The 26,893-nt window shown below is 36.0% G+C and overlaps 1 protein-coding gene across 1 annotated transcript in view; it reads left to right on the top strand.

Annotated features, from left to right (window-relative positions):
* Positions 1 to 26,893, top strand: part of LOC127872116 (CCAAT/enhancer-binding protein zeta-like) — a 57,577-nt gene that overhangs the window by 6,723 nt on the left and 23,961 nt on the right. Inside the window, exons 3-15 of the mRNA XM_052415442.1 lie at positions 574 to 629; positions 1,102 to 1,198; positions 1,638 to 1,763; positions 3,533 to 3,641; positions 3,834 to 4,022; positions 6,271 to 6,338; positions 6,749 to 6,874; positions 8,449 to 8,494; positions 11,025 to 11,153; positions 13,936 to 14,020; positions 15,456 to 15,552; positions 22,595 to 22,679; positions 26,072 to 26,186. Of these exons, the coding sequence (XP_052271402.1) occupies positions 574 to 629; positions 1,102 to 1,198; positions 1,638 to 1,763; positions 3,533 to 3,641; positions 3,834 to 4,022; positions 6,271 to 6,338; positions 6,749 to 6,874; positions 8,449 to 8,494; positions 11,025 to 11,153; positions 13,936 to 14,020; positions 15,456 to 15,552; positions 22,595 to 22,679; positions 26,072 to 26,186 (1,328 nt within the window). The remainder of the gene's footprint in view (positions 1 to 573; positions 630 to 1,101; positions 1,199 to 1,637; positions 1,764 to 3,532; positions 3,642 to 3,833; positions 4,023 to 6,270; positions 6,339 to 6,748; positions 6,875 to 8,448; positions 8,495 to 11,024; positions 11,154 to 13,935; positions 14,021 to 15,455; positions 15,553 to 22,594; positions 22,680 to 26,071; positions 26,187 to 26,893) is intronic.

The following is a 26,893-nucleotide window of genomic DNA, read 5'->3' as shown; positions in this document are numbered from 1 at the left end:
ACATTTGTTCACCATCATTGGACGGTGTGTCGCGCGAAATAATTACGTCGATATCTCCAAGGTCAAGGTCACACTTTGAGTTCAAAGGTCAAAAATGGCCATAAATGAGCTTGTCCTGGCCATAACTATGTCATTCATTGTGAGATTTTAAAATCATTTGGCACATTTGTTCACCATCATGGGACGGTGTGTCGCACGAAAGAATCACGTCAATATCTCCAATGTCAAGGTCGCCACGACTAAAAATAGATTTAAAAAAAAAACAAACTTACAAAGGGGGTTAATTTTGTTTGTTCATTTCAAAAGTTCAGTTTGAGTTTTCTCCCTTTATCAGATTTTTTTCACAATGAAAACCTGGTTTTGTGACAATTTTGTCCCTTGTTTTAAAATAATGTTTCATTATACTTACTGAAATGAGTTGACATACTCAATGGATAATTGTGTTGATGTATAAATTGTGAAAATGTGTTTGTATACAAAACAATGTATTGTTTCACATAACAAGTGTTGCATATTTTAGCTACATATCTTATTTCAACATTTTTTTAATCTGATGGCAACTTTTTTTTGCAGATTCAGAACTTTTTGAAGCAATTGGATATTGAAAAGCATAGGCCAAAAGTCAAAGGGTAAGTTTATGCTATTGTTGTTATAACTGCTTTATTTTACAATGCCTTTTGTACTGAAATGTTTGTGAATATTATTTAAAATTTTCTAATACATGTAGAGAGCATTTGGGATCTTTTGTTTTGTTATTTTGACTTTGTTCTGGGTAATGTTTGCATGTTAACTAAATACCGAGGGTTACATATTCGTGTGAAATGTTATCTCTGCTTTTACAACAAGGCTAAGCAATTCAGTTATAACTTCTTTCACAATATTTGTGAGGCTTGATACATTTTCAATGTATTTTTTTCATGTTTTAACAGGGTCCAGTAATATGATAAACATCATTAAATAACCAAATATAATTGACATAGTGTTTGTATTAAATTAATCCAATAACTCTCTAGGAACATAGAATGTTAATCAGTACCCAACCAGTTAAAATACATTGAAAACAATCTTTGTAAAGTCACAATCATTGTTTGTTGATCTTAGTTCCAAGAAGGCAGAACATACCGAGGCTGCAAATGAGGATCAAGAACCATCTACATCATCTAACAAGGTGGACAAGAAAGAAAAAAACAAATACAAGGTTAGTGCAAATTTAATCTTTGTTGGTTACAATTGGCCCAAATAAGCCAATGAAAATTGATGTACAAATTCTTTGCCCAATTTTTCTGGAGCAAGATAAAATATTGTCGACATCAAGTCTATATTTCATCAATGGTCAATATTCTTTGCGTTCACTCATGCATAGACATGGTTAATCATAGCCATGAACATCATCTGTACTAATAGACTTGAGGGTCTGAATAAAAAGGGTCTTATTATTGGGGTTTTCATTTTACCAAGGTATTGTATATCACCAATTTGTTTAAACAAAAATTCCATTAAAATAACGGTAAGTGTAGTCCCTGATTAGCCTGTGCAGAGGCTAATCTGGGACAATACATTACGCACATGCATAAAGTCCAGTTTTCCGAGAACATAACTCACCTTGTAACACACAACCCAACTGATTTCTGATGTAGGTTCAGCATTCTGAAGTATCAAGCTCAGTGAAGGACCCAGGAGTTGAGTATAGGGCGCATGTGCGGGCCTACCAGTCCAGAAAATACCTGCTTGTGAAACCAGGAGAGTACTTTGATACAACACAGGTCAGTTATAGTGTAGTACAACACAGGTCAGTTATAGTGTAGTACAACACAGGTCAGTTACAGTGTAGTACAACACAGGTCAGTTACAGGGTAGTACAACACAGGTCAGTTACAGGGTATTACAACACAGGTCAGTTACAGTGTAGTACAACACAGGTCAGTTACAGTGTAGTATAACACAGGTCAGTTATAGTGTAGTACAACACAGGTCAGTTATAGTGTAGTACAACACAGGTCAGTTATAGTGTAGTACAACACAGGTCAGTTACAGGGTATTACAACACAGGTCAGTTACAGTGTAGTACAGCACAGGTCGGTTACAGTGTAGTACAGCACAGGTCAGTTACAGTGTAGTACAGCACAGGTCAGTTACAGTGTAATACAACACAGGTCGGTATAGTGTAGTTTAACACAGGTCAGTTACAGTGTAGTACAACACAGGTCAGTTACAGGGTAGTGCAGCACAGGTCAGTTACAGTGTAGTACAGCACAGGTCAGTTACAGTGTAGTACAACACAGGTCAGTTATAGTGTAGTACAGCACAGGTCAGTTACAGTGTAGTACAACACAGGTCAGTTACAGTGTAGTACAACACAGATCAGTTACAGTGTAGTATAACACAGGTCAGTTACAATGTAGTACAGCACAGGTCAGTTACAGTGTATTACAACACAGGTCAGTTATAGTGTAGTACAGCACAGGTCAGTTACAGGGTAGTATAACACAGGCCAGTTATAGTGTAGTACAGCACAGGTCAGTTACAGGGTAGGACAACACAGGTCAGTTATAGTGTAGTACAACACAGGTCAGTTACAGGGTAGTACAACACATGTCAGTTATAGTGTAGTACAGCACAGGTTAGTTACAGCGTTATACAACACAGGTCAGTTACAGTGTAGTACAACACAAGTTAGTTTCAGGGTAGTACAACACAGGTCAGTTACAGTGTAGTACAACACAGGTCAGTTGCAGTGAAGTACAACACAGGTCAGTTACAGTGAAGTACAACACAGGTCAGTTACAGTGTAGTGCAACACAGGTCAGTTACAGTGTAGTGCAACACAGGTCAGTTACAGTGTAGTACAATTCAGGTCAGTTACAGTGTAGTACAACACATGCCAGTTAAAGTTTAGTACAACACTGGTCAGAATAGTGTAGTACAACACAGGTCAGTTATTGTGTAGTACAACATAGGTCAGTTATAATGTAGTACAACACAGGTCAGTTACAGAGTAGCACAACACATGTGAGTTATAATGTAATACAACACAGCCCAGTTACAGTGTAGTACAACACAGATCAGTTGTATTGTAGTGAAACCAGGAGAGTACTTTAATAGAACACAAGTCAGATATATTGTTGTGTTAATTAAGTTAAATCATTTGGTTAATTACTTTTAGCAAATAATATGGACAATCAAACTTTAAATGTTTTTATAAAGGTCAAAAAGGACTCCTGCTGTCTATTGCAATAGTCTCCACATGAGACAATTTATTTAATATGGCAATTAAATATTCAAATTTTCTGCTTTGTTGAACTAACACACCTGTTAAAAACAGAGGCAGAAGAATGACGTTTGCTGTATGTATCAATAAGAAGTCTGCTGGGTGTAGGCCTGTAGTTTATGGTTTATCTCACCATTCTACCATGGCCCTTGTTTTTAAAATCCTTATCATCTAAACGGAAAACTATTGTCGCAAAAAACAACACATTCTGGTCAATTATTTCGATCTTTATGTAGCACTAAGTTCATTATGTCCTTTTTTTAGGCCTCCGAGGGAGATGGAAACCTGCCTGGACTGCCCAGTGATTTGACGAGGCAGATGGAAGAGTTTGCAGCCAAGCTTCTCAGTGATGAGATAGACGTCTACAACAAACGTAAGATGTAGAGAAATCTGTCAAAACCTTTGAGTGGTGCTCTGGAAAACTGGGCTTCATAAATAACTATGATTTTTTTTTCTATACATATCTCATAATAACAATTTTCTTCCAAAATCAAAACTAAGAGCCCTACTCCCATGAAGTGAAAAATTCTTACATGAGTATTTGCTTTCCTTCTCTATACCTCAGAGCGAGAAAATGCCAAGCGTTCAGATGTGCAGTGGATGAGGACTGTGCTGACGTCTGGTACACTGGCTGACAAGGTCGCTGCCTTGACCGTGCTGCTACAGGAGTCACCGCTCCACAATGTCACGTACATTGACACCCTCCTCAATATGGCCCGCAAGAAAAACCGGCGAGAGAACCTTCAGGCCGTCGGTAATAGAACCTTGTAATGCTGTCTTTTCAAATTTGTGGCCGAAATTCTTCCCCATTCCCAATGTTAAAAAGTATATATTTTTACAAAAAAAATGCCTAAAATTGCCAATTAAAGGTTTTTCCTTACCAAGGGCTCAGCCCCATTCCAAATATGGTGGAAAAACACTGAAAATCTTGTGTTCGTTAATGTGATTTTTGTGTTTATTGTCATATAGATTTAGTGGGGTTTTTATGCCCCGAAGGGTGACATATAGTTTTTTAACTGTCTTTCAGTCCGTCCATCTGTCTGTAAGTCAGTCCGTCCATCCATCCGTCTGAAAACTTAAACATTGGTCATAACTTTTGCATTATTGAAGATAGCAACTTGATATTTGATTTGCATGTGTATCTCATGGAGCTGCACATTTTGTGTGGTGAAAGGTCAAGGTCATCCTTCAAGGTCAAAGGTCAAATATATGGCTTCAAAGCGGCACAGAAGGGGGCATTGTGTTTCTGACAAACACATCTCTTGTTTATAAATGTTCTTCTTGAAAAATGGGTATAATGCATGTGCCTTAAGAGTTGTCCCAGATTAGCCTGTGCAGGCTGCACAGGCTAATTAGGGAACACTTTCCACTTTTATGGATTTTTTTGTATGAAGAAGGTTTCTTCTAAATAGAAATCCAGTGTAGGTGAAAAGTGTAATCCCTGATTAGCTTGTGTGGACTGCACATGCTTATCTGGAACTACACTAAACGCACATGCATTAAGCCTTGAAAGACAAGCACATACGTGTAATTTGAACAGTGACATTTCTGTTGAATTTAAAAATGCAAATCATAGCCTCTTTGGATATTATACTTCTACTTACATTTTGTCCCCTGGATGCATGTGTGTAAAGTGTCATCCCAGTCTGCACAGGATAATAAGGGACAAGGCTTTCAGCTTTTTATGCCCCCGGTAGGGTGGCAAATAGCAGTTGAACTGTCCGTCAGTCAGTCCGTTAGTCTGTCAGTCTGTGCGTCTGTCCGTCCGAAAACTTTAACATTGGTAATAACTTTTGCATTATTGAAGATAGCAACTTGATATTTGGCATGCATGTGTATCTCATGAAGCTGCACATTTGAGTGGTGAAAGGTCAAGGTCATCCTTCAAGGTAAAGAGTAAAAAAATACAATCCAAGGTAAGTAATACGCTTTAAAAGGGAGATTATTTCTAAATCTGCCAAATGATGTATTGAAATTTTATTTTAAAGCGGCGCAATAGGGGTCATTGTGTTTCTGACAAACACATCATTTGTATGGTATTGTTCTTTAAAGGCAGTCTTTTTTAAGCAAAATTTAGGCAGACAGTGTCGCACATGCATTAAGCCTTGTTTTTGCATAGCACAGCTTGAATTTATATTGTCATTTAATGGTTTCTAGTTAGTGTGTTTAATCCATGGTCTTAAACAGATTTTTTTAACAGTGTTTTTTTCTATGAACCCTTGTACTCGTATAAGTGTAATTAAAACAGTGACATTGCTATTGAATTTAAACATTAAAATATAAAGGATATTTGTTCATGTCAGTGTAAGATCCTTTGTTATTTTACGAGTGATCATAGAAAATATATTTTTACGAGTGGCGCAGCCATTAGTCAAAATATTATTTGTCTATGATCAGTAGTGAAATAACAAACGATATTACACTGACATGAACAAATTTTCTGTTTGTTTTATTCCCCTTTTTCAAGAAAATAATTAACAGCTGTTTCCCTTTCGCTGAAAAGTTACCCTGTCTCCCGTGGCGTGCCTCAATACAGGAAACAACATGTGACTCTCTCTAGGAAAACAAAGCTTAATGCATAAAGTAAATCCTGATGTGATAATCTAAAAATAGAAAAAGTAGTTACGAAAATGTGTTATTTTCACCTGTGAAAAAAACAATTTGTTTATTTTCACTGCTGTTATTTCACTGCAGAAATGTTATATTTTATCATGAGGTCTAAAAGGAAATAGAATCTTTTATTTAATACTTATACACACACATAAGCCTCATTCTGTGAAAATGGGGCTTAATCCATTTTAGTCAAGGGATGTTACTTTTATGGTATTTTTTGTTTAACGGAAGTCTCTTATAAGCGGAAATTCAGCATATGTGAAAAGTGTCCTCCCAGATGAGCCTGTATAGACTATACATGCTTATCTGGGACGACATTTTATGCGCATGCATTAAGCCCTGTTTTCTGAATGCAAGGCTCATTTTCATAGTGTTTGGTTTGTTTGTAGATACCCTTAAAGAGCTGTTTCTGACAGACATAATGCCCAGCAATAGGAAGTTGAAAGCATTTGCCCAGGTATGTCTATGTTTTTTAATAATTTAAATGCTTTGAAAAATCCATTTATCAGCTGGAATTTGTGAGTGTAGTTGAAGGTTGGGCAAGGTAAGTTTTGTTAAAACTTGACCGACTGTGTGAGTGCTTTTTCCTGCCAGTGATTTTTTTACCTGCGAGTCCTGCGTCCTGGACTCGCAAAAACCTCTGGGGATGCAAAGTTTCGAATTATGTGAGTTTCAAAAATGCATTGAAATTTCTCAAAAATAATATCATTTAATATTTTGACTCATTCTTTCAATTTGGGGACTTGCAAGTTATCGAATCCCAGGACTTGGATGAGAAAATTTGTTAAAATATCACTCCTTCTGTCCCACTGTTTTTAATTGCACCACACTATCACTGGTATGGATCTCATTCTGTGTTGTCTGCAGCATGACCTTACCAGTCTGGGGTCTGCAGCAGGCTGGAACAGAGACGTGATGGACAAACGTCTGCTGCTGTGGCAGTACGAGGCACAGCTCAAGTTGAAATACACAGAGTTTGTCAACATCTTGAAGGTAAAAGGGGGGGTGGCCTTGAGTGAGCCACGTTCTAGAAAAACTGGGCTTAATGTGTGTGTCCAAACATTGTCAGCACAGGCTAATCAGGGACAACTCTCCGCTTTTATTGAATGTTTCGTTTAAAGAAGGTCTATGTAAAACACAAATCTGATGTAGGGGAAAAGTGTTGTCCCTAACTAGCCTGTGCAGATGACACTTTAGGCTCATGTATTTAGCCCTGATTTCCCAGAGCAAGGCTCATATATAGAAGACTTATTACTAATTAGCAAATATTTGACTGAGTGTAACCATATTGTAAAATGTAGGTATATGACTTTCATAACTATACATATCAACATAACTCTTCGAAGTTATATAATATTAGTAACTGTACATTTTTAGCTCATCTATTTTTTGAAAAAAGATTATGAGCTATTGTCATCACCTTAGCGTCGCTGTCGGCGTCGGCGTCCGGTTAAGTTTTGTGTTTAGGTCCACTTTTCTCATAAAGTATCAAAGCTATTGCATTCAAACTTGGTACACTTACTAACTATCATGAGGGGACTGGGCAGGCAAAGTTAGATAACTCTGGCGTGCATTTTGACAGAATTATGTGCCCTTTTTATACTTGGAAAATTGAAACTTTGGTTAAGTTTTGTGTTTAGGTCCAATTTATTCATAAAGTATCAAAGCTATTGCTTTCATGCTTGCAACACTTACTAACTATAATAAGGGGACTGTGCAGGCAAAGTTATGTAACTCTGACTGGCATTTTGACAGAATTATGACCCCTTTATACTTAGATAATTGAAAATTTCGTTAAGTTTTGTGTTTTGGTCCATTTTACTCCTAAATTATCATAGCTGTTGCTTTCAGGCTTAGAACACTCGCATACTATCATAAGGGGACTGAACAGGACAAGTTGCATAACTCTGGTTGTCATTTTGACGGAATAATGGCCCTTTTTTAACTTAGTAACTTTGAATATATGGATTTTGTGTTTAGATCCACTTTACTTCTAAAGTATCAAGGCTATTTCTTTCAAACTTCAAACACTTTCATACTTTCATGAGGGTACTGTACCTGGCAAGTTGAATTTTACATTGACCTTTGAATTACCTTGACTCTCAAGGTCAAATTATTAAATTTTGCTAACATTGCCATAAATTCTTTATTCATGATCAGTTTTGATTGATACTTTGACAAAACAACTGTAACCTGACATACCACAACCAGACTCCACTCAAACCATCCCCCACGCCCCACCCCAGAATACCCCCCCCCCCCCGCCCCCCCCCCCAAAAAAAAAAATCCATTTTTTTTCTTATTTTTGGAAGATAATGTAATAAATGACCACACCCCCACACTATGCACCCCTCTCCACCCCACCCCTCTCCACCCCACACCTCCCTCCTTTCTGATTGAAGTATTAAGATAGGTCCCTTCACCTTTAAAAAGAAAAATAGATGAGCAGTGCTCTTGTTATAGATCGACATTGTTATGAATGCATTCAAGCTTTACTGATGCAAAAAATGCCTGTAAAAATATTTACTTGCTATACCTGCTTCTTCACTGTTATTTATTATTTACAGACCTTAGCCCATGATGTGCTTCTGCCCACCAAACAAAAGGCAGTCAGTAAGTACTAAAAATGACTGTAGTGGTATTTGAACAACTGTAATATGTCAATGATTGAATGACCCTTTTTCTTGGAAAACACATTTTAATGTATGTTGTCCCATATTAGCCTGTTTAATCCACAGAGGCATATCAGAGTGGACACTTTCTGCTCTAAGCAAATTTTTCATTTATAAGAGCCTTGCTGTAAACAAATTCCATGAAAGCAGAGAATGTTGTCCCTGATTAGTATGTGCAGACTGCAGAGGTTATAGGACAACACTTTACGCTTTTACATTTATCCCCGTCTTCCCATGGCCATGCTCACTTTCATATTATTCTAAAACTGATGATTGTACTAATATATGCTATTTTGTTGTTGTTGTTTTTTATGTCCCCTTTCGAAGAAAAGGGGGTATATAGTTTTCGCACTGTCCGTCAGTCTGTCTGTCAGTCTGTCTGTCAGTCTGTCACACTTTTCGTGTCCGCTCTCTAATTCAAATAGTTTTCATCCGATCTTTACCAAACTTGGTCAGAAGTTGTATCTACACAATATCTAGGTCAAATTCGCATATGGGTCATGCCAGCTCAAAAACTAGGTCACTGGGTCACTTAGTGCATTTCAAGGATTTAGCATGGTGTCTGCTCTCTAATTGAAGTAGTTTTCATCTGATCTTTACCAAACTTGGTCAGAAGTTGTATCAAGACAATATCTAGGTCAAGTTCGAATATGGGTCATGCCGGGTCAAAAACTAGGTCACGGGGTCACTTAGTGCATTTCAAGGATTTAGCACGGTGTTCGCTCTCTAATTGAAGTAGTTTTCATCTGATCTTTACCAAACTTTGTCAGAAGTTGTATCAAGACAATATCTAGGTCAAGTTCAAATATGGGTCATGCTGTGTCAAAAACTAGGTCACTGGGTCACTTAGTGCATTTCAAGGATTAAGCATGTTGTCCGCTCTCCAGTTTATGTGGCTTTCTGATTTATTTTGATATTCTAGAACATTTTTATGCCCCTGAAGGAGGGCATATAGTGATCGGACTGTCCGTCCGTCTGTACGTCACACTTTCCGTTTAGATTTCGAAAAATGCTCATAACTTATATGTGGCTTCAGATAGCAATTTAATATTTGGCATGCATGTGTATATGGACAAGGCCTTTCCATACGCACACAAATTTTGCCCCCTGTGACCTTGACCTTGAACTTAGATTCCGCGTTTAGGTTTCGAAATCTGCGTTTAGGTTTCGAAAAAAACTCATAACTTCTACCAAGCGTTTATAGGGGGCATAAGTCATCCTATGGTGACAGCTCTTGTTTGCATGAATAATAACAGGTTGTCACAGTTTCTTTCCTGTGTTTGTAGGCACCATTTTATTGTATTATTAGTCCCCTACCGGTTTCACCGGAGGGGACTTATGGTTTTGTATCCGTCAGTCCGTCACACTTTTCTGGATCCTGCGATAACTCTAAAAGTTCTTAATATTTTTTCATTAAACTTGGAATATGGATAGATGGCAATATGGACATTATGCAGGTCATTTCAATTTGTTCCTACATCAAAAATTGTGGTTGCTATAGCAACAAATAGACTAGAAATACTGCTGAAAATGGTGTTTTTTTCTGAATCCTGCGATAACTCTAAAAGTTCTTAATATTTTTTCATGAAACTTGGAATATGGATACATGGCAATATGGACATTATGCACGTCATTTCATATTGTTCCTACGTCAAAAATTGTGGTTGCTATGGCAACAAATAGACTAGAAAAACTGCTAAAAATGGTGTTTTTTTCTGGATCCTGCGATAACTCTGAAAGTTCTAAATATTTTTTCATGAAACTTGGAATATGCATTGATGGCAATGTGGACATTATGCACGTCATTTCATTTTGTTCTTACGTCAAAAATTGTGGTTGCTATGGCAACAAGTAGACTAGAAATACTGCTGAAAATGGTGTTTTTTTCTGAATCCTGCGATAACTTTAAAAGTTCTTAATATTTTTTCATGAAACTTGAAACATGGACAGATGGCAATATGGACATTATGCACGTCATTTCATATTGTTCCTACGTCAAAAGTTCTGGTTGCTATGGCAACAAATAGACTACAAATAATGCTGAAAATGGTGGTTTTCTGGATCCTGCGATAACTTTAAAAGTTCTTAATATTTTTTCATGAAACTTGGAACATGGATAGATGGCAATATGGACATTATGCACGTCATTTCATATTGTTCCTATGTTTTAAATTATGATTTCTATGGCAACATATAGACTAGAAATACTGCTGAAATTGGTGTTTTTCTGGATCCTGCGATAACTTTAAAAGTTCTTTATATTTTTTCATGAAACTTGGAACATGTATAGATGGCAATATGGACATTATGCATGTCATTTCATTTTGTTCCTACGTCAAAAATTCTGGTTGCTATGGCAACAAATAAAAAAAAAATTCTGACAATGGTTGAATTTCTGACAATGGTGGAGCCGGTAGGGGACTTTTATTGCTTGGCAATAGTCTTGTTTTTTCTGGTTGCTTATTTTCTAGGCACCATTTTTAACATGCTTGTGGAGAAGCCAGAACAAGAAAAGTTGTTGCTGACCACTCTGATCAACAAAGTTGGTGACCCACACTACAAACTTGCTGCAACTGTCTCTCATCTGCTCACTAAACTGGGTGAGTTAACACTTCAGACTAGAAAATACAGGCTTATGTTATTAAGTAACAGGTCTTTATTTTCCCTGTTTTTGTGAAGCGGCCTTTGGCCCCTCAATTTGTTAAAAAAGAGTCACTAAAATTTCAAAATTAAAAAAGAAAAAAGGAATAAAAAGTTTTTAATTTTTAAAATTTAAATTGTAAAAATTTTAGTCATGGACTTCTCAAAATTGTGGAACAATGGCCATTCTCTAAGAAGAAAAAAAAGCCCTGGGTAAGAAAGGCTAATGAGTTTTGAGTATCCCTTCTATTTTCTAATAAAATAATGTTTGCCCTTTGCAAACAAAAAATGACAGTCATAATCCATGTGTTTCAAATTTAAAAAAGAGACTAGTTTACTAAAGTGATGATATTAGTCATACTATGTATGGAATGATATCAGTTTTTAGCTTGATTAATCACCAAATATTCAGAGCCGTATTTCTCACCTATTTGTCTTCATCTGTTCAATGCTCGTATAAAGGGAATTGGGCACAATTACTGTTTCTACTACAGGGCTTTTTTTAGCTCACCTGATTGCTCAGGTGAGCTTTTGTGACCGGTCTTTGTCTGTCGTATGTCCGTCCGTCCGTTAACTTTTCCTCGTAAACACTCTAGAGGCCACATTTCTTGTCCCATCTTCATGAAACATGGTCAGAAACTGGGTTGTGCCGGGTCAAAAACAAGGTCACTAGGTCAAAAAAAAGAAAAACCTTGTAAACACTGTAGAAGTCACATTTCATGCCCAATCTTCATGTAACTTTGTCAAAATGTTCGTCTTAATGATATCTTGGTTGAGTTCAAAAGTGGTTCTGATCCGTTGAAAAACATGGCCGCCAGTGGGCGGGGCAGTTACCTTATTTGGCTATAGAGAAACCTTGTAAAACTCTAGAAGTCACAATTTTTGCCCAATTATCATGAAAGTTGGTCAAAATGTTGGTTCAAATGATATCTCGGACGAGTTCAAAAATGGTCAAGATCGGTGAAAAAACATGGCCGCCAGTGGGTGGGGTATTTTTCTCTATATGTACATGTATATAGTGACAGTTTTCCCTATTTGGCTATAGAGAAACCTTGTAAACACTCTAAAAGTCACAATTTTTGCCCAATCATCATGAAAGTTTGTCAAAACATTGGTTTTATTGATATATCAGACGAGTTCAAAAATGGTCGAGATCGGTGAAAAAACATGGCCGCCAGTGGGTGGGGTATTTTTCTCTATATGTACATGTATATAGTGACAGTTTTCCCTATTTGGCTATAGAGAAACCTTGTAAACACTCTAAAAGTCACAATTTTTGCCCAATCATCATGAAAGTTTGTCAAAACATTGGTTTTATTGATATATCAGACGAGTTTGAAAATGGTCGGGCTCGGTGAAAAAACATGGCCGCCAGTGGGCGGGGCATTTTTCTCTATATGTATATAGTGAAAACATATGAACACTCTATAAGTCACATTTTTTGCCCAATTTTCATGAAATTGGGTCAGAACATTTGTTTCCTTGATATGAGAGTTGAGTTCAAAAATGGTTCCGGTCAGTTGAATAACATGGCTGTCGGGGGGGGGGGGGGGGGGGCAGTTTTCTCATATTTATATCGTAAAAAAAGCTTGTGAACACTCTAGAAGTCACATTTTTTGCCCAATCATCATGCAACTTGGTGAAAAGATTGGTTTTATATATATCACATAATTAATGCAATAATTATTGCCTTTAGATTGTCCAAATTTTCATTATATTATACAAAATATTTGTAAACACTCTAGAGGTCACAATTTTGTTTCAGATTTTATAAATCTTGGTCATAATATTTATTTTTGTATGCAAAGTTTGATGTTTGGTAAGGGGGGTCAACTCAAAATATAGGTCACCTGGTCAAATCTTACAAAAACAAAATCACTCCATATGCCAGAGTTTTGGTTCAATAATGATGCAACTTGACCAGGATGTTTGTCTGGACAATATCTAGGTCAAGTTTGACGTTTGGTAAAGATTGCATGAACTGACTCCTCTCAAGTGAGCGAACTAGGGCCATCTTGGCCCTCTTGTTTCAGTTTTGTTGGTATGTGTTTTTACCCAAAATGAAAGGCTAGGCCTTTTACCCAAATAAAAAAAGCCCTATCATAAGGGTATTTACTTGAAAATTAACACATGTGTTTTTGGGTTAATGTGAGGGGTTACTGACCAAGTTCCATACCTCTGTTTTGCAAATTTAGCAAAAGTATGCCCCCCATATTTTAACATATACATATATGTAGTTTTACATATACTATACAACAACTACAGATATTCAACATCTAATATGTATTTGTGGTTATAATATCAGGTAACTGACAGAAAATGTGCATTTTACTTTCAAATTCATAAACAGTAAAAAACCATTACATTTCATAATGTGTATCCATTATAAGTAGATTTACTTTGTACTTAATATTGTAGAATATTTGACTTTGTCCAGAATGTCTGTTGTGGTCTTTATGCCTTAGACATGAGATGAAATGAGCCACGGTCGTGGAAAACGGGGCTTAATGCATGTGCGTTAAGTGTACTCCCAGGTTTGCTTGTGCAGTCTACACAGGCTTTTCAGGGGTGACACTTTATGCTTAAAATGGATTTTTGTTAAGAAGAGACTTCTTTTAAATGAAAAATACCATAAAAGTGTTGTCCCTGATTAGCCTGTGTGGACAATCTGGAACAACACTTTATTCAAATGCATTGAGCCATTTTTCCCCAGAGGGCAGCTCAAATGTGGTTTCCTTACAGTGGAGACTCACCCCAACATGAAGACGATAGTCGTCCGAGAAGTGGAGCAACTTATCTTTAGACCCAACGTGGCTGAACGGGCTCAGTATGTGTAACTGGGGTTATTTAAGCTTTGCTGTAGGAAAATGGGGCTTAATACTTGTGAGTAAAGTGTCGTCCCAGATTAACCTGTGCAATCAACACATTTTAATCAGGCATGACACTTTCCGTCTAGACTGGCTTTATTGTGAGAAGAAACTTCTCTTGAACAAGTGTTGTCCCTAATTAGCCTGTTAGGACACATATGCATTAAACCCTGTTTTCCCACAGTATGGATCATATTGTTTATGAGCATTATGTTTCAGTGGCTTTGTAAGATTTTGCTGACAAGACACCGTAATGGCATCACCTGAAGACAGAGATTATTTAATAACAACAGAAAATGTACATGAATCTTTAATTTCAACATAAACAGCTTTAAAGGGACTTGTTCACTGATTTTGGCATGTTTTGAAGTTTGTCATTAAATTCTTTCAATTGATGAATGTAAACATCAGAACTCTAGAGCTCCAGTATAAAACAAAAATAAATTAAAGGAAGAAAATAAAGTAGACATCAATTGGGTTCAAACCACTGATTATTGGCGTAAAAGGCTAACGCTCAATTGTTTCATGTTTGTAACGCTTTATAATTTTATCAATTTTTAAAGATGTGTTTGAGTATGAGTCCCCATCATTAGTGTTATTTTGCTCACAGATGAATATTGTTCATTTATGTTTTAAATCTGTGAAACAATTTTGAAAAATTCACATAATTACAAACTGTCCTTTAACTTTAACTTGTCATTCAAGATTTGATAAAAACAATAGCCTACTATTTTGAGGACAATTGTTTTTCGAAAGGTCAAAATTAACATTTAGCTCATTCAGTCATTGTAATTTTTTACGATTAAACTGCTTTACCAGTACTTTACTTAGGCGTACCTGAATGTTTTGTTCTGGGAAAACAAGGCTGAATGCATGTGTGTCATCACAGATAAGCCTGAGCAGTCTCACTGCCTAATGAGGGACAACACTTTTGACTGTTATTGTATTTTTTGTTTTAAGAAGTCTCTTTTTAGTGAAAATCCAGTTTAGGCAAAAAATGTTGTTCCTGTATAAGCCTTTGCAGACTGCCTAGGCTAATTGGAGACGACACTACGCACATGCATTAAGCCCCATTTCCCATAGCAAGGCTCCATTTCGTTTCCATTCAGGTACTACTCAGTGTGTTTCCATTCAGGTACTACTCAGTGTGTTTCCATTCAGGTACTACTCAGTGTGTTTCCATTCAGGTACTACTCAGTGTGTTTCCATTCAGGTACTACTCAGTGTGTTTCCATTCAGGTACTACTCAGTGTGTTTCCATTCAGGTACTACTCAGTGTGTTTCCATTCAGGTACTACTCAGTGTGTTTCCATTCAGGTACTACTCAGTGCGTTTCCATTCAGGTACTACTCAGTGTGTTTCCATTCAGGTACTACTCAGTGTGTTTCCATTCAGGTACTACTCAGTGTGTTTCCTCAATCAGCTGAGACTGAGTCCCTCCCACAGACAGCTGGCGGCCAAACTCATCAGCATCTACTTTGCCTTCTTTAAGGTCAGTGACCTCACGCTCAGGTTAAGTATTAACCCATTCCCACTCAGAAGTAAATTTAAAATGGCTATATGCAACCAGCATAAAACCAGAACAGTCTGCGAGTTACTAGCAGTCTGTTCAGGTTTTATGTTGTTTGATGTTGATCAGTATCTTAGGGCTGGAAGTCAACTCTTTAAAATTTGAATCTAGTGAAACAGTCTTAAGTTTAATTTGATTTTCTAACTTACCACAAACACGTCAAAAAGTGTATCTGAGCATGTAAGCTTTAACTGGCTGACTATCTCAGCTAGTTGCGTGGTGGACTACAAATCAGAGGATCATAATTTTTATGCCTGCCAGGTGTAGTAACTTAGGTGGAGACCGGGCATGAAATCCTTTCTACGGCCATTCGCACCCTACCTCTTATTCTCGTAGGGCAGTTGTCAGTTACTGCCATAATTGAGTACTAGTAACCCTGGGCTGGTATTCACCAACCAATTCTTAGACTCAAAAATAAACAATAGTCTCAGACTTAATAAAAATACATCAGAGTATGCATATATAAACATGCTCAAAATGATGTTGATATCATTAACATATTTTTATGCCTCCGAAGGATGGCATTTAGTTTTTGAAGTGTCCCTCAGTCCGTCCGTCTGTCTGTCTGTGTGTCCGTCCGAAAACTTTAACATTGGCCATAACTTTTGCAATATTGAAGAGAGCAACTTGATATTTGGCATGCATGTGTATCTCATGGAGCTGCACATTTTGAGTGGTGAAAGGTCAAGGTCATCCTTCAAGGTCAAATATATGGCTTCTAAGCGGCGCAGAAGGGGGCATTGTGTTTCTGACAAACACATCTCTTGTTTAAACAAATAAACACTGTAACTCCAATATAGCGCGGTCAATGGGGTCCAAGCCGCGAAACAGCGTTATAACGGATCCGCGTTATAGGTTTTGAGCTCATTTACTGCAGGGCGCTATAAAAAAACAGGTATAGAATTGCCTATAATATAGGTTATGTATATTGCCATGCTGTGTTGACGCAAATACATGCATATAAACCGAACCGTATCGATAACAATAACAGTATACATACCGCTTTTCTTATGTGCAGATTTATCCGATAATCCAATAAAATTGCAACATTACTTAAAAAATAATAATCTTGAACATTAATGACGATATATGTTTAAGAAATTCGTAAACACAACCGTACGCATATATGCCATTTTCAGTAGTGTTAAGAGTACAGTGCATTATGGGGCAGAGCTTTCATTGGACGAGCGACTTTAAATTTAGATTGAATGCAATACGACTCATGTACAAAAAATTGTTTTATTGCGTTATACGCATGCAAAAAACGTGTTTCCCGGGGACTTTCTGATACCGCGCGAAAATGAAAGTGAAACTCTGTTAAAAATTGCCGGTACACTGCGTTCGCATGTAATAAATCGTCTGCATTATTTAATTTCTTATACACGAACTGAAAGATTAAATGACATAATACTAGAATGATAATGAAATGACAGAAAAAGTTGTTTTATACAGTAGGCAGTATATTTCACAGCCGCTTATTTAATATAGTCAAACTGCAACCATATCAAAGTAAGAATGTTTCAATCGTTTTGAATTACTTGAATTGTATAACTATCCCGCTTGCACTTAACTTATGGAAATTATCGCACTGAACCGCTCTGATGAGGAATACATGTAACAAACACTGACACGCGAGTTTTTCACACCTTTATTGACATTACACAACAGATTAACACCAATTAGCTGTCGGTGTTGTTTAACCCCGAGGCGATTATAATCGGTTCAACGGACGGTTGGATAAAGCAATCAACATGACTGTGATTTCCGCCATCTTTGAATTGTCTGAAAATACATGAAGTTGCATAATACGGATTTGAATCAGAAATCAAATGGAAGGTTGGAGAAAAAATGGGATCCAAGTACCCTCCGCGTTATATTGGATTCAGCGTTATAACGGAGCGCTTTATATTGGAGTTACAGTGTAATAATATAATTAAAGGTGCTAGCTGCCTTACCTGACTTTACTTAAGTAGTTTTAGTACATTAAAGTTGTATGAATATACTTAAATTTTAAACTCAAAGAATCAATAGACCAATTCATTGTTATTGTTTTGATCCCAAATTTTCGCGCATGCGCGATGCGCTGGTAGGCAAAAGCACTGGGTACAGTTACGATAAACACTATGTCATATAGATAACGGCACGTGTTTAGTCATACATGCCATAATTTTTCAGACCAATTCCGGGACATTGTGTTAAATTGTCCGGGACTTTTGCCGATTTTCCGGGACATGTATAAAATGTAGCGATATTTATAGACATATGCATTTTTGGTACGTTTTGTTTTGTTTCGCATCGTTAATTGCAAAAGTTCGAAAGCCTATCCGAAATACACTTGAACTATTAACGTCAAATTAAACATTACTAGTTCCGTTACTAGATACAGGCCAAATGTTTTCAGTGTAAGCGTTCTAAACATAGATGGTGACGTCACTGCGTTATTGTTATTAAGACCAGTGTGTAACGCGTAGTTGTTGATACGCCTTTATTCATTTATAACATTTATGTAATAAAAAATACAACAATACAGTACCGTTAGATCGTCAACTCAAATCAATTCACAATACATACAACCAATCACATAAAACAAATACAACAAAACAGTACCGGTAGATCGTCAACTTAAAATCCGGACAGTCACACATTAGTTACACTCTTGTTTTGCTGTAGATATAAGTCAATTAACAACCAAAACAATGCCGCCTTTTCGGTTTGACAGCGAACGTGAGACAATCAATATGATAACAGGACCCCTGTTAATTGATCGATTTTGACACGTAGCGTAGTCTGCCTATTCGGGTAGGCATTTTCATGGAGACGCTGCATATATACACAGATTTGAGGTGCAGTTAAGCCTAAGGTAAGGTACATGTATATATGGATTTTGTAAATTCAGGGACATTTGACAGATTTCCGGGACAGCGGGACAAGTTGTTCATTCCCGGGACTGTCCCGGACAATCCGGGACGTATGGCATGTATGGTTTAGTCAATATATCGAAAACATTAACAACAACATCATAACACCTAAATACTATTAAAGACATTGCATTTTTAATGTCAATATTGTTTAATTAATACATGTATTCTTATCTATAAACAAGAAATATCTTTAAAAAAGATATACGGCGTAAATAGTTTAATGAATGAGATCAAGTATAGCGAATGTCTTTTTCTGTGCAGTTCTTAGCTGCATCACACGCAGTACGGGATGTTACGGGGAGTTTTCGCGGCTTATTTTACATTATAACATATTGCTGGTCATAAACCTATAGATACAAAACAGAAAACCAAAAGAAGAATGGAAGTGAAATTTAAACATATGAGTCAACCGGCCACACGAGAAGTATCCGTATTTATAGGCGCGTTCTTCGAACAAACCTGTTTTAGTGGTTTGTCGGGCATTGCTATTTGATTCGATTATTAACAGTATCAATTATCATCGTGCTAATGCTTAAAGTGATATTATGGGCATTTTGCACTGTTGAATTGAGCTGAAAAGAATTAACAGGTCAAAATAGTTAGTTAAAATGTGGTTACTGATTAATTATCTGCAACTCACCTTGCTACCAGTTGTTTATAAAAATATATTTTATATTCGATATTCTTACGTGACCCACCCAGTCCTGTAAGCTGAAATGATCCGTAAAACAATTTCGTGTCTTTGTGTCGTATGAACAAATCTGCACTAAAACTAAATTTAGGTTCAACTCGTAAAAGCATGATCAGTTGTCAAACGAAAGTACGGTTGATATTCAAATGCATTATTTTTCTCTTTCTGGTATATTGTTTTAGTATGATGATGCTGCATTAATTAATATAAGTGTATATGAAGTAGAAACATCAAAAATAATCAACGGTTGCGATAGACACCTATAAACTGTTACATGCTCATAATATCACTTTAGTACATTAGGCAATATGGACGAATAATTATTGTTAAATTTATCAACAATAATATTTATCATTGTATTGTTGAAAACACATTAAGAATCTATTATTTACATACCATAATTATATTGCTGAATATCTTCATTTAACATATTTCTGGTCTAAAGAAAATTCCAGGTCACCTAGTTCACGGATAGCGTCTTTATTATATAACGATTATTTTACTGGCCGCCAACTCCGGTGATGACCTGTATATAAACTCTGAATGTCCGCGAATTGACCCGATATACCTCGCGGGTTGAAATGCAATGCTTTAAAGTGAGGCCTCGCTTCCATTGCTCTTTATACTTTTACATGTTAACATGTTGACAGGAATAAGGAAGTAAGTACTAAATATGAGAACATAGCCTTTTAAGTATAAACGCTCTTGCGCTGGTAATACTCTGAAAATAAAAGGTGTACGCACAAACTGTATTGATGTCGAGAATTGAGTGTAAAACTGTTCTATCTATTAAGCCTTTTCATTCGAGATAAAATTGTTTCATACAGTAAAACAGTGTTACAAAGACGCGGATATGTTTCCAATGTTCTGGTGGTATACTCAAATCAGCCAATGGAATAAATGAAGTGTATTCATTCGTACCTAGCTGCGGGAAATTTTATTGGAATTTTATTGGACACTTACAAAGGTCAGGCTAAGGTGAAAAGCTGGCTTATGCAGCTTACGCCGAAAAAATATATACTCGTTAGTCATTAGCATCAAGGTAAATGTGGTCTGAAGACTAAACACCGACAATTTCACAAAACAAAGCTATGCATTAGCCGTTGTATTTCTTGCAGAGCTAGGACTTCAAAAATTACAAAAAATAATAAAGCATCCCATTATATAATTATAATAATCAATTGTATGAGTATGAAAGTGTGGTAAAAAATGAGTGAAAGAAAAGGGGTGCATTAAAATCTGACATACCGGTACAACAAAGCCCTATTAAAAGCGAAGTGCATGACAGTATTTAAATGTTATGATCATTTTCTTTTAAATTGGATGATTTGTTTTTAAGGTGAATAACACTAAAGATGAATCGTTATATACAACTGAAAAACACAACTTCACATGATGCAAATTTACCTGTGAATTCATGTATATTTAAATTCCTTTACACGTGTATATGAGTGACAAATATCTTACATTTTATAATATATATCTACATTGTTTTTTATTTTTCGTAAATATTATTTACCCCGGTAGTCATACGTTATTTCTTGTTTTCATGATGTCGTTTGTGCATGGCCGTAACATTCAATCTTCAAACGGAATGACGTACTTTTCATTAACCGGTACCCGCTAAATACGTTTAATGATTATATGTACATTTACCATTTATTAAATACGTTTTGTTATAAATTACCGGCAAACAGGCTAGTATCTTCAAAGCGTACATTTTCTGTTAATATATACTGGACAAATTATTATTATTTTTTTTTTACGATATGTAGCATATCTAATTGAACAGTTGAACTTTGGCGGTATATTATTCAACCCCAAATAACTGCTCGATACTACTAGAAAGAGAAGACATGGTGGTACCATCAATTGTGTTTAATGACCAGACTTTTATATACCACCTGTGGTCAGGGACCTATTGTTTGTATAGGTCCCTGCTGTAGTTTATGACACTTTGCTGTTAGTTAAGTAGGGACAATATGTGATCAAAACGAGATAATCGGCTTGTGCCGAACAAAGGGGGCAATTAAACACCGGAATACAAAGGCTAACACGATTTTAAGATTGATGCAAACAATCAAATCAAACCAATTAAATTAAATTAATTTAATGTGTCAAAGTGTTAGTTTTCCTAGACAGACAGACAATACTTTTTTTAGTAATTTCCTTTTTACTCCCATCGTCAACATAATATGTTTTGTATATAACAATAAAAATACATATATGTTGCTTTAAGGTAGGTGAAACTATGTCACAAAGTATATTTACATTTTTTTTAGGGTAGGTGTACCCATTGAGCATAAAAAGCGCACAGCGAATATACAATATATGTAATTTATTTTGTAAAGTCGCGATTAATTCCTTTTGTTAAATTATATTATTAAAAGGACACAAGAAAATCTATTCATGGTGTTGTTTTTTCCCGTTTGCCTGTTTGCATTTAAAAATAAAATATTTTGCCACTAATACTACCGAGTTTATAATGTGTGCATTGATGTTATCAGCTATGGTCAGATTACAGAATGATATAATTGTAAAATTTAGTTAAATGTTTTGGAAGACTTTTTTTAGTTGACTTGCACAATGTACCTCGTCAACATCACAGTCATGTGGTTGATATTGATAGGCGCCAGAAAACATATTTCAACAAACACGAGTATGAATAAATCAAATGTATATTGGGGTACATAAGATGAACAATGGGTAAATTACGTTATACGATTTAACAAATTTGATCTGATACTCAAAGATTCCTTAACACATAAACAAAGTGTTATTAGTTCAGACCCTGTTCTTAAGTTGCAGCAATTGTACATACTTAATTACAGATGGATTATGGATTATCATAGTGGTAGCCAGGTAGGTTAATATATGCTGTGTGCATGGAATCGATCTATTTATTGTTTGTTTTTATTCTTATTTGTTTGAGTACAGTACAAAAACTTTTGGGATGTTTAAATCTAAAATAAAAAAATGATCGTATACATATCAAAATATATTAAGTAATGTATTTAATATAGATGTAGAGCGTGACAATAAATATCGTGCTCGATATCTCCCCATTGATCGTGTCTTTCTTTTGCCTACCAGAGTAGCACGGATAAAGACACGCAGGTGCGCGTGACGTCACGCGTGAATTGGTCTATTGGTGAAAATGAGCCCAGCTAACACAGGAAAAGTGTGGGAAGGTAAACTCACCACAGTGAAGTGATGACCATACTGTTGAAAAAGACAAAAATTCCAACAAATGAAACTAGAAGCTCCAAACAAGCATAGTAACGTGTATCCATCATTATTTGTGCTGTCATAAAGCTCTGTTTTCTAAGAGAAAGGTTAATATATGTTTCAGGGGTTTGTGAAGAAAGGTGAAGTGGACAGCAAGATGATGAGTGCACTGCTGTCAGGGGTCAATAGAGCATACCCGTATGCAAAATGTAGGTATAGCAATTAAAGGGTTTTTAATGGTTGTTATGCTCCCCCAAATTTTTTTTGGGGGGGAGCATATAGTCGCCGCTTCGTCTGTCCGTGCATCTGTCCGTCCGTGCACAATTTTTGTCCGGGCTATTTCTCAGCAACTAATGACCGGAATTCAATGAAACTTTATGGGAAGCTTCACTACCAAGAGGAGATGTGCATAATATCAGCGGGTTCAGGTCGGATGATTTTTCACAGAGTTATGGCCCTTTGAAAATTTCCATTAACTGTACATATAGTGCAATTCTTGTCCGGGCTATTTCTCAGCAACTAATGACCGGAATTCAATGAAACTTAATGGGAAGCTTCACGACCAAAAGGAGATGTGCATATTATCAGCGGGTTCTGTTCGGATGATTTTACAGAGTTATGGCCCTTTGAAATTTTCAATTAACTGTACATATAGTGCAATTCTTGTCCGGGCTATTTCTCAGCAACTAATGACCAGAATTAAATGAAACTTTATGGGAAGCTTCACGACCAATAGGAGATGTGCATATTATCAGCGGGTTCTGGTCGGATGATTTTTCACAGAGTTATGGCCCTTTGAAATTTTCCATTAACTGTACATATAGTGCAATTCTTGTCCGGGCTATTTCTCAGCAACTAATGACTGGAATTCAATGAAACTTTATGGGAAGCTTCACGACCAAGTGGAGATGTGCATATTATCAGGGGGTTCTGGTCGGATGATTTTCACAGAGTTATGGCCCTTTGAAATTTTCTATAAAAAAATTATTGTTCCCGCAACTACTGTGCCCTCAAGACGTTTCCTTTTATCTGAATATATAGTGCAATATTGTGAAAAAAAATGGCCCTTTGAAATTTTCCATTAACTGTACATATAGTGCAATTCTTGTCCGGGCTATTTCTCAGCAACTAATGACCGGAATTCAATGAAACTTTATGGGAAGCTTCACAACCAAGAGGAGATGTGCATATTATCAGCGGGTTCTGTTCGGATGATTTTTCACAGAGTTATGGCCCTTTGAAATTTTCCATTAACTGTACATATAGTGCAATTCTTGTCCGGGCTATTTCTCAGCAACTAATGACCAGAATTCAATGAAACTTTATGGGAAGCTTCACGACCAAGAGGAGATGTGCATATTATCAGGGGGTTCTGGTCAGATGATTTTTCACAGAGTTATGGCCCTTTGAAATTTTCCATTAACTGTACATATAGTGCAATTATTGTCCGGGCTATTTCTCAGCAACTAATGACCGGAATTCAATGAAACTTTATGGGAAGCTTCACGACCAAGAGATGTGCACATTATCTGCGGGTTCTGGTCGGATGATTTTTCACAGAGTTATGGCCCTTTGAAATTTGAAATTTTCTATAAAAAAATTATTGTTCCCCCAACTACTGTGCCCTCAAGACGTTTACTTTTATCTGAATATATAGTGCAATATTGTGACAAAAAAAAACCTTTGGGGGGCATCACCAGTCTCCGACGGTTTCTTGTTTGTTCCATTATAAAAACAGGAACAAACATCAAAAGTATTGATTTTAATTTTGTTATGAGACATGGGCCCGTATTCACCAACCAATTCTTAGACTTAAGAATAAAGAATAGACTTAGAACCAAGAAAAATGTGTTCAGTGTTTTAATATATACAGGCCTCCACTGGTGATTATGTCATTAACAAAATGTTCTATATGAAAAATAATATAGATAGAGATGTTTACTGCAGAGTTTGACTCAAAATTAAAGAAATTCTTGAATATTCTAATTTAAAGAATTTTCTTTATTCTTAGACTTAAGTCTAAGAATGGTTTGGTGAATACGGACCATGAAATGTGCCTGCTCTAGCATTCAGAATGTGGTAGGATATTGATTTTGTATTTATTATTTATTATTTAAGCTTCGCTCTGAAAAAATGTCCCAGATTGGCCTGTGCAGTCCACAATAATTAGGGACTACGCTTTTTTTTATGGAGATTTGTGTTTTTAGGAAGTCTCCTTTTAGCTAGAATCTAGATAAGGCAGAAAGTGTTTTCCCTGATGAGACTGTGCAGACTGCACAAGCTTGTCTGGGACAACAATTTTTTTCTTTTTTTATTCAATGTAAGACATACAATGTATACATGTATATGATCATTACCGTGGAGCAGCAATAATGTTCAGACATGCTTTACAAGATATGCTAATATATATACTTTTTTGACTTTGTGATTTCTTTTAGATTAATAAAAAGGGTTAATATGTATATTTTTTTTCTATCCTGGGACAACAATTTCACTTATGCATAAAGTCCCATTTTCCAGAGTGAGTTTTTGAAGCCAAAGATAACTTTTTCTTGTAGCTGTCCTCACTGCATTAGTAGAAAGTGCAGTTCTGTGAAGCATTTTAATTGTTCATTTGTAATTTACATATTTAGATTCATGCTGTGTTTATGATTATGCACTAAATCCATTTCATCAATGAACGTTTCCTGTAAATCATTATAAAGAGGAGACTTCATAAATTATAGGGATAGTTTACCAAAAACATGATGACAAAATTAATTCGCAGTCCTTTCTTAAATAATTTTTTTTTCCAAAAAAAAAATGATGAGGAAAGACAAAAATTAGATTTTTTAACAACAATTTAATATTATTATAACAATATACTATCTTATATCAATATTAATACATTTCACTAACAAATAATGAAACTGAATTCCTCTTACTTCTGAGAGCTTCACTTTATTTATTCCATTGAGAGCAAGTTAATAATTTAATTATATAATTGTTTCTATGTTTGTTTATTTTATTGATGTAACATAACTATTTTCTTTGTTTTTTCCCTGCTTGCTTACCAATTTATCGAATAAAACAAGACCCAAATGCACATGGTTATCAAATTGTATTATATCTTTTTGCGGAATATACTCGTATAGTGATGAGGTAGTGTGTTTTTTGCTTTGACGACGCAGCAGAAATCTTTGGATACTGTATATAACCTTATGTCATTCATAAAATGCAACCAATGAAATCATATTTTACATTCTTTGAGTATTCATTAATTATTCGGTAAAATCTAACTTTTGCCTTGAAACTGTTCTGAAAATAGCTTATGGAATTCCAAATTAAGCCATGATTTTATTACCAGAAACGAGGTCTAGCAATATAAGAATCCTTTTCTGATTGTCCAAATTACTATCGGAAAAATCCGAGGACTGAAGTATTTCTAAAAGACTGAATTTGTTTTTAATGAATTAAATATCGAGGATATTATTTGGATAAGTTTAAAAGTAATTGATAAAACTTCAAACAATTGTTTATTTTCCAATAAACAAATGACAAATTTACATTCTTTTTTTAACTCCCCATGTATCATAATTATCATGTGTTTTCCTGTTTACAGTGGAAGAGAAGGTATTATCGGAGCAGTTGGAGCATCTGTACAAGATTGTACACATCGTCAACTTCAATACCAGCCTACAAGCCCTCATGTTACTGTACCAGGTGATGGGAACAAGGTAGGCTAACTGTCAGCATTCATGCAAAAATGGGTCTTATGCCATAAGCGGCCTGCATAGCTCCAGACCAGCCTGCGTAAGTGCGCGGTCTGGTCAGGAGCTCTGCTGTCCACTGTAAAGTAAGGCAAGGTTTCGTGGCCTCAATAGGGGACAGAGTAGCTCCTGATCAGACTGCAGGAATGTATCCATGTTCATATGATGCTGCTCATTTCATAACAAACAATCACTCATTCGCACATTGAATGTCAGTTCAGTCTCATTGGTCAGTGCCATTACAAGGAACATTAATTGGTATGTGTTTGGCAATATTCAGATATATTAATGCAATATCAGTATTAAGAGACCTGCTTTAATTAAAACTGCACAAAATATATGCCAAACCAAAAAATGCAGTAAACTGTGTTTTTAAGGGCAGATGTTAAATGACAATATCATCAAAATATCCTTATGAGGTACTTTAAATCCTTGTAACATTGATACATGTATTGAGTTGCAACTACTCTTTCATGTTCCTGGTTAATATCTTCCTTTGTTGTGGTAAATCCCCAATGTACAAGTGAGACGATCTCTTAGCGTACTTAAGGAAACAAGTGGACCCGCTCTCAGTAACAACGATAAGTTTTAGATATTCGGTGTGCAATTCTCAATAAAATGAGCCTCGTATGATAATCAGGGATGGCACTTTCTGTCTACACTTGCTTTTTGTT

This window comes from Dreissena polymorpha, chromosome 3 (genome assembly GCF_020536995.1).
Source record: "Dreissena polymorpha isolate Duluth1 chromosome 3, UMN_Dpol_1.0, whole genome shotgun sequence".
Taxonomy (NCBI): domain Eukaryota; kingdom Metazoa; phylum Mollusca; class Bivalvia; order Myida; family Dreissenidae; genus Dreissena; species Dreissena polymorpha.
This window is presented reverse-complemented; position numbering and strand designations above follow the sequence as displayed.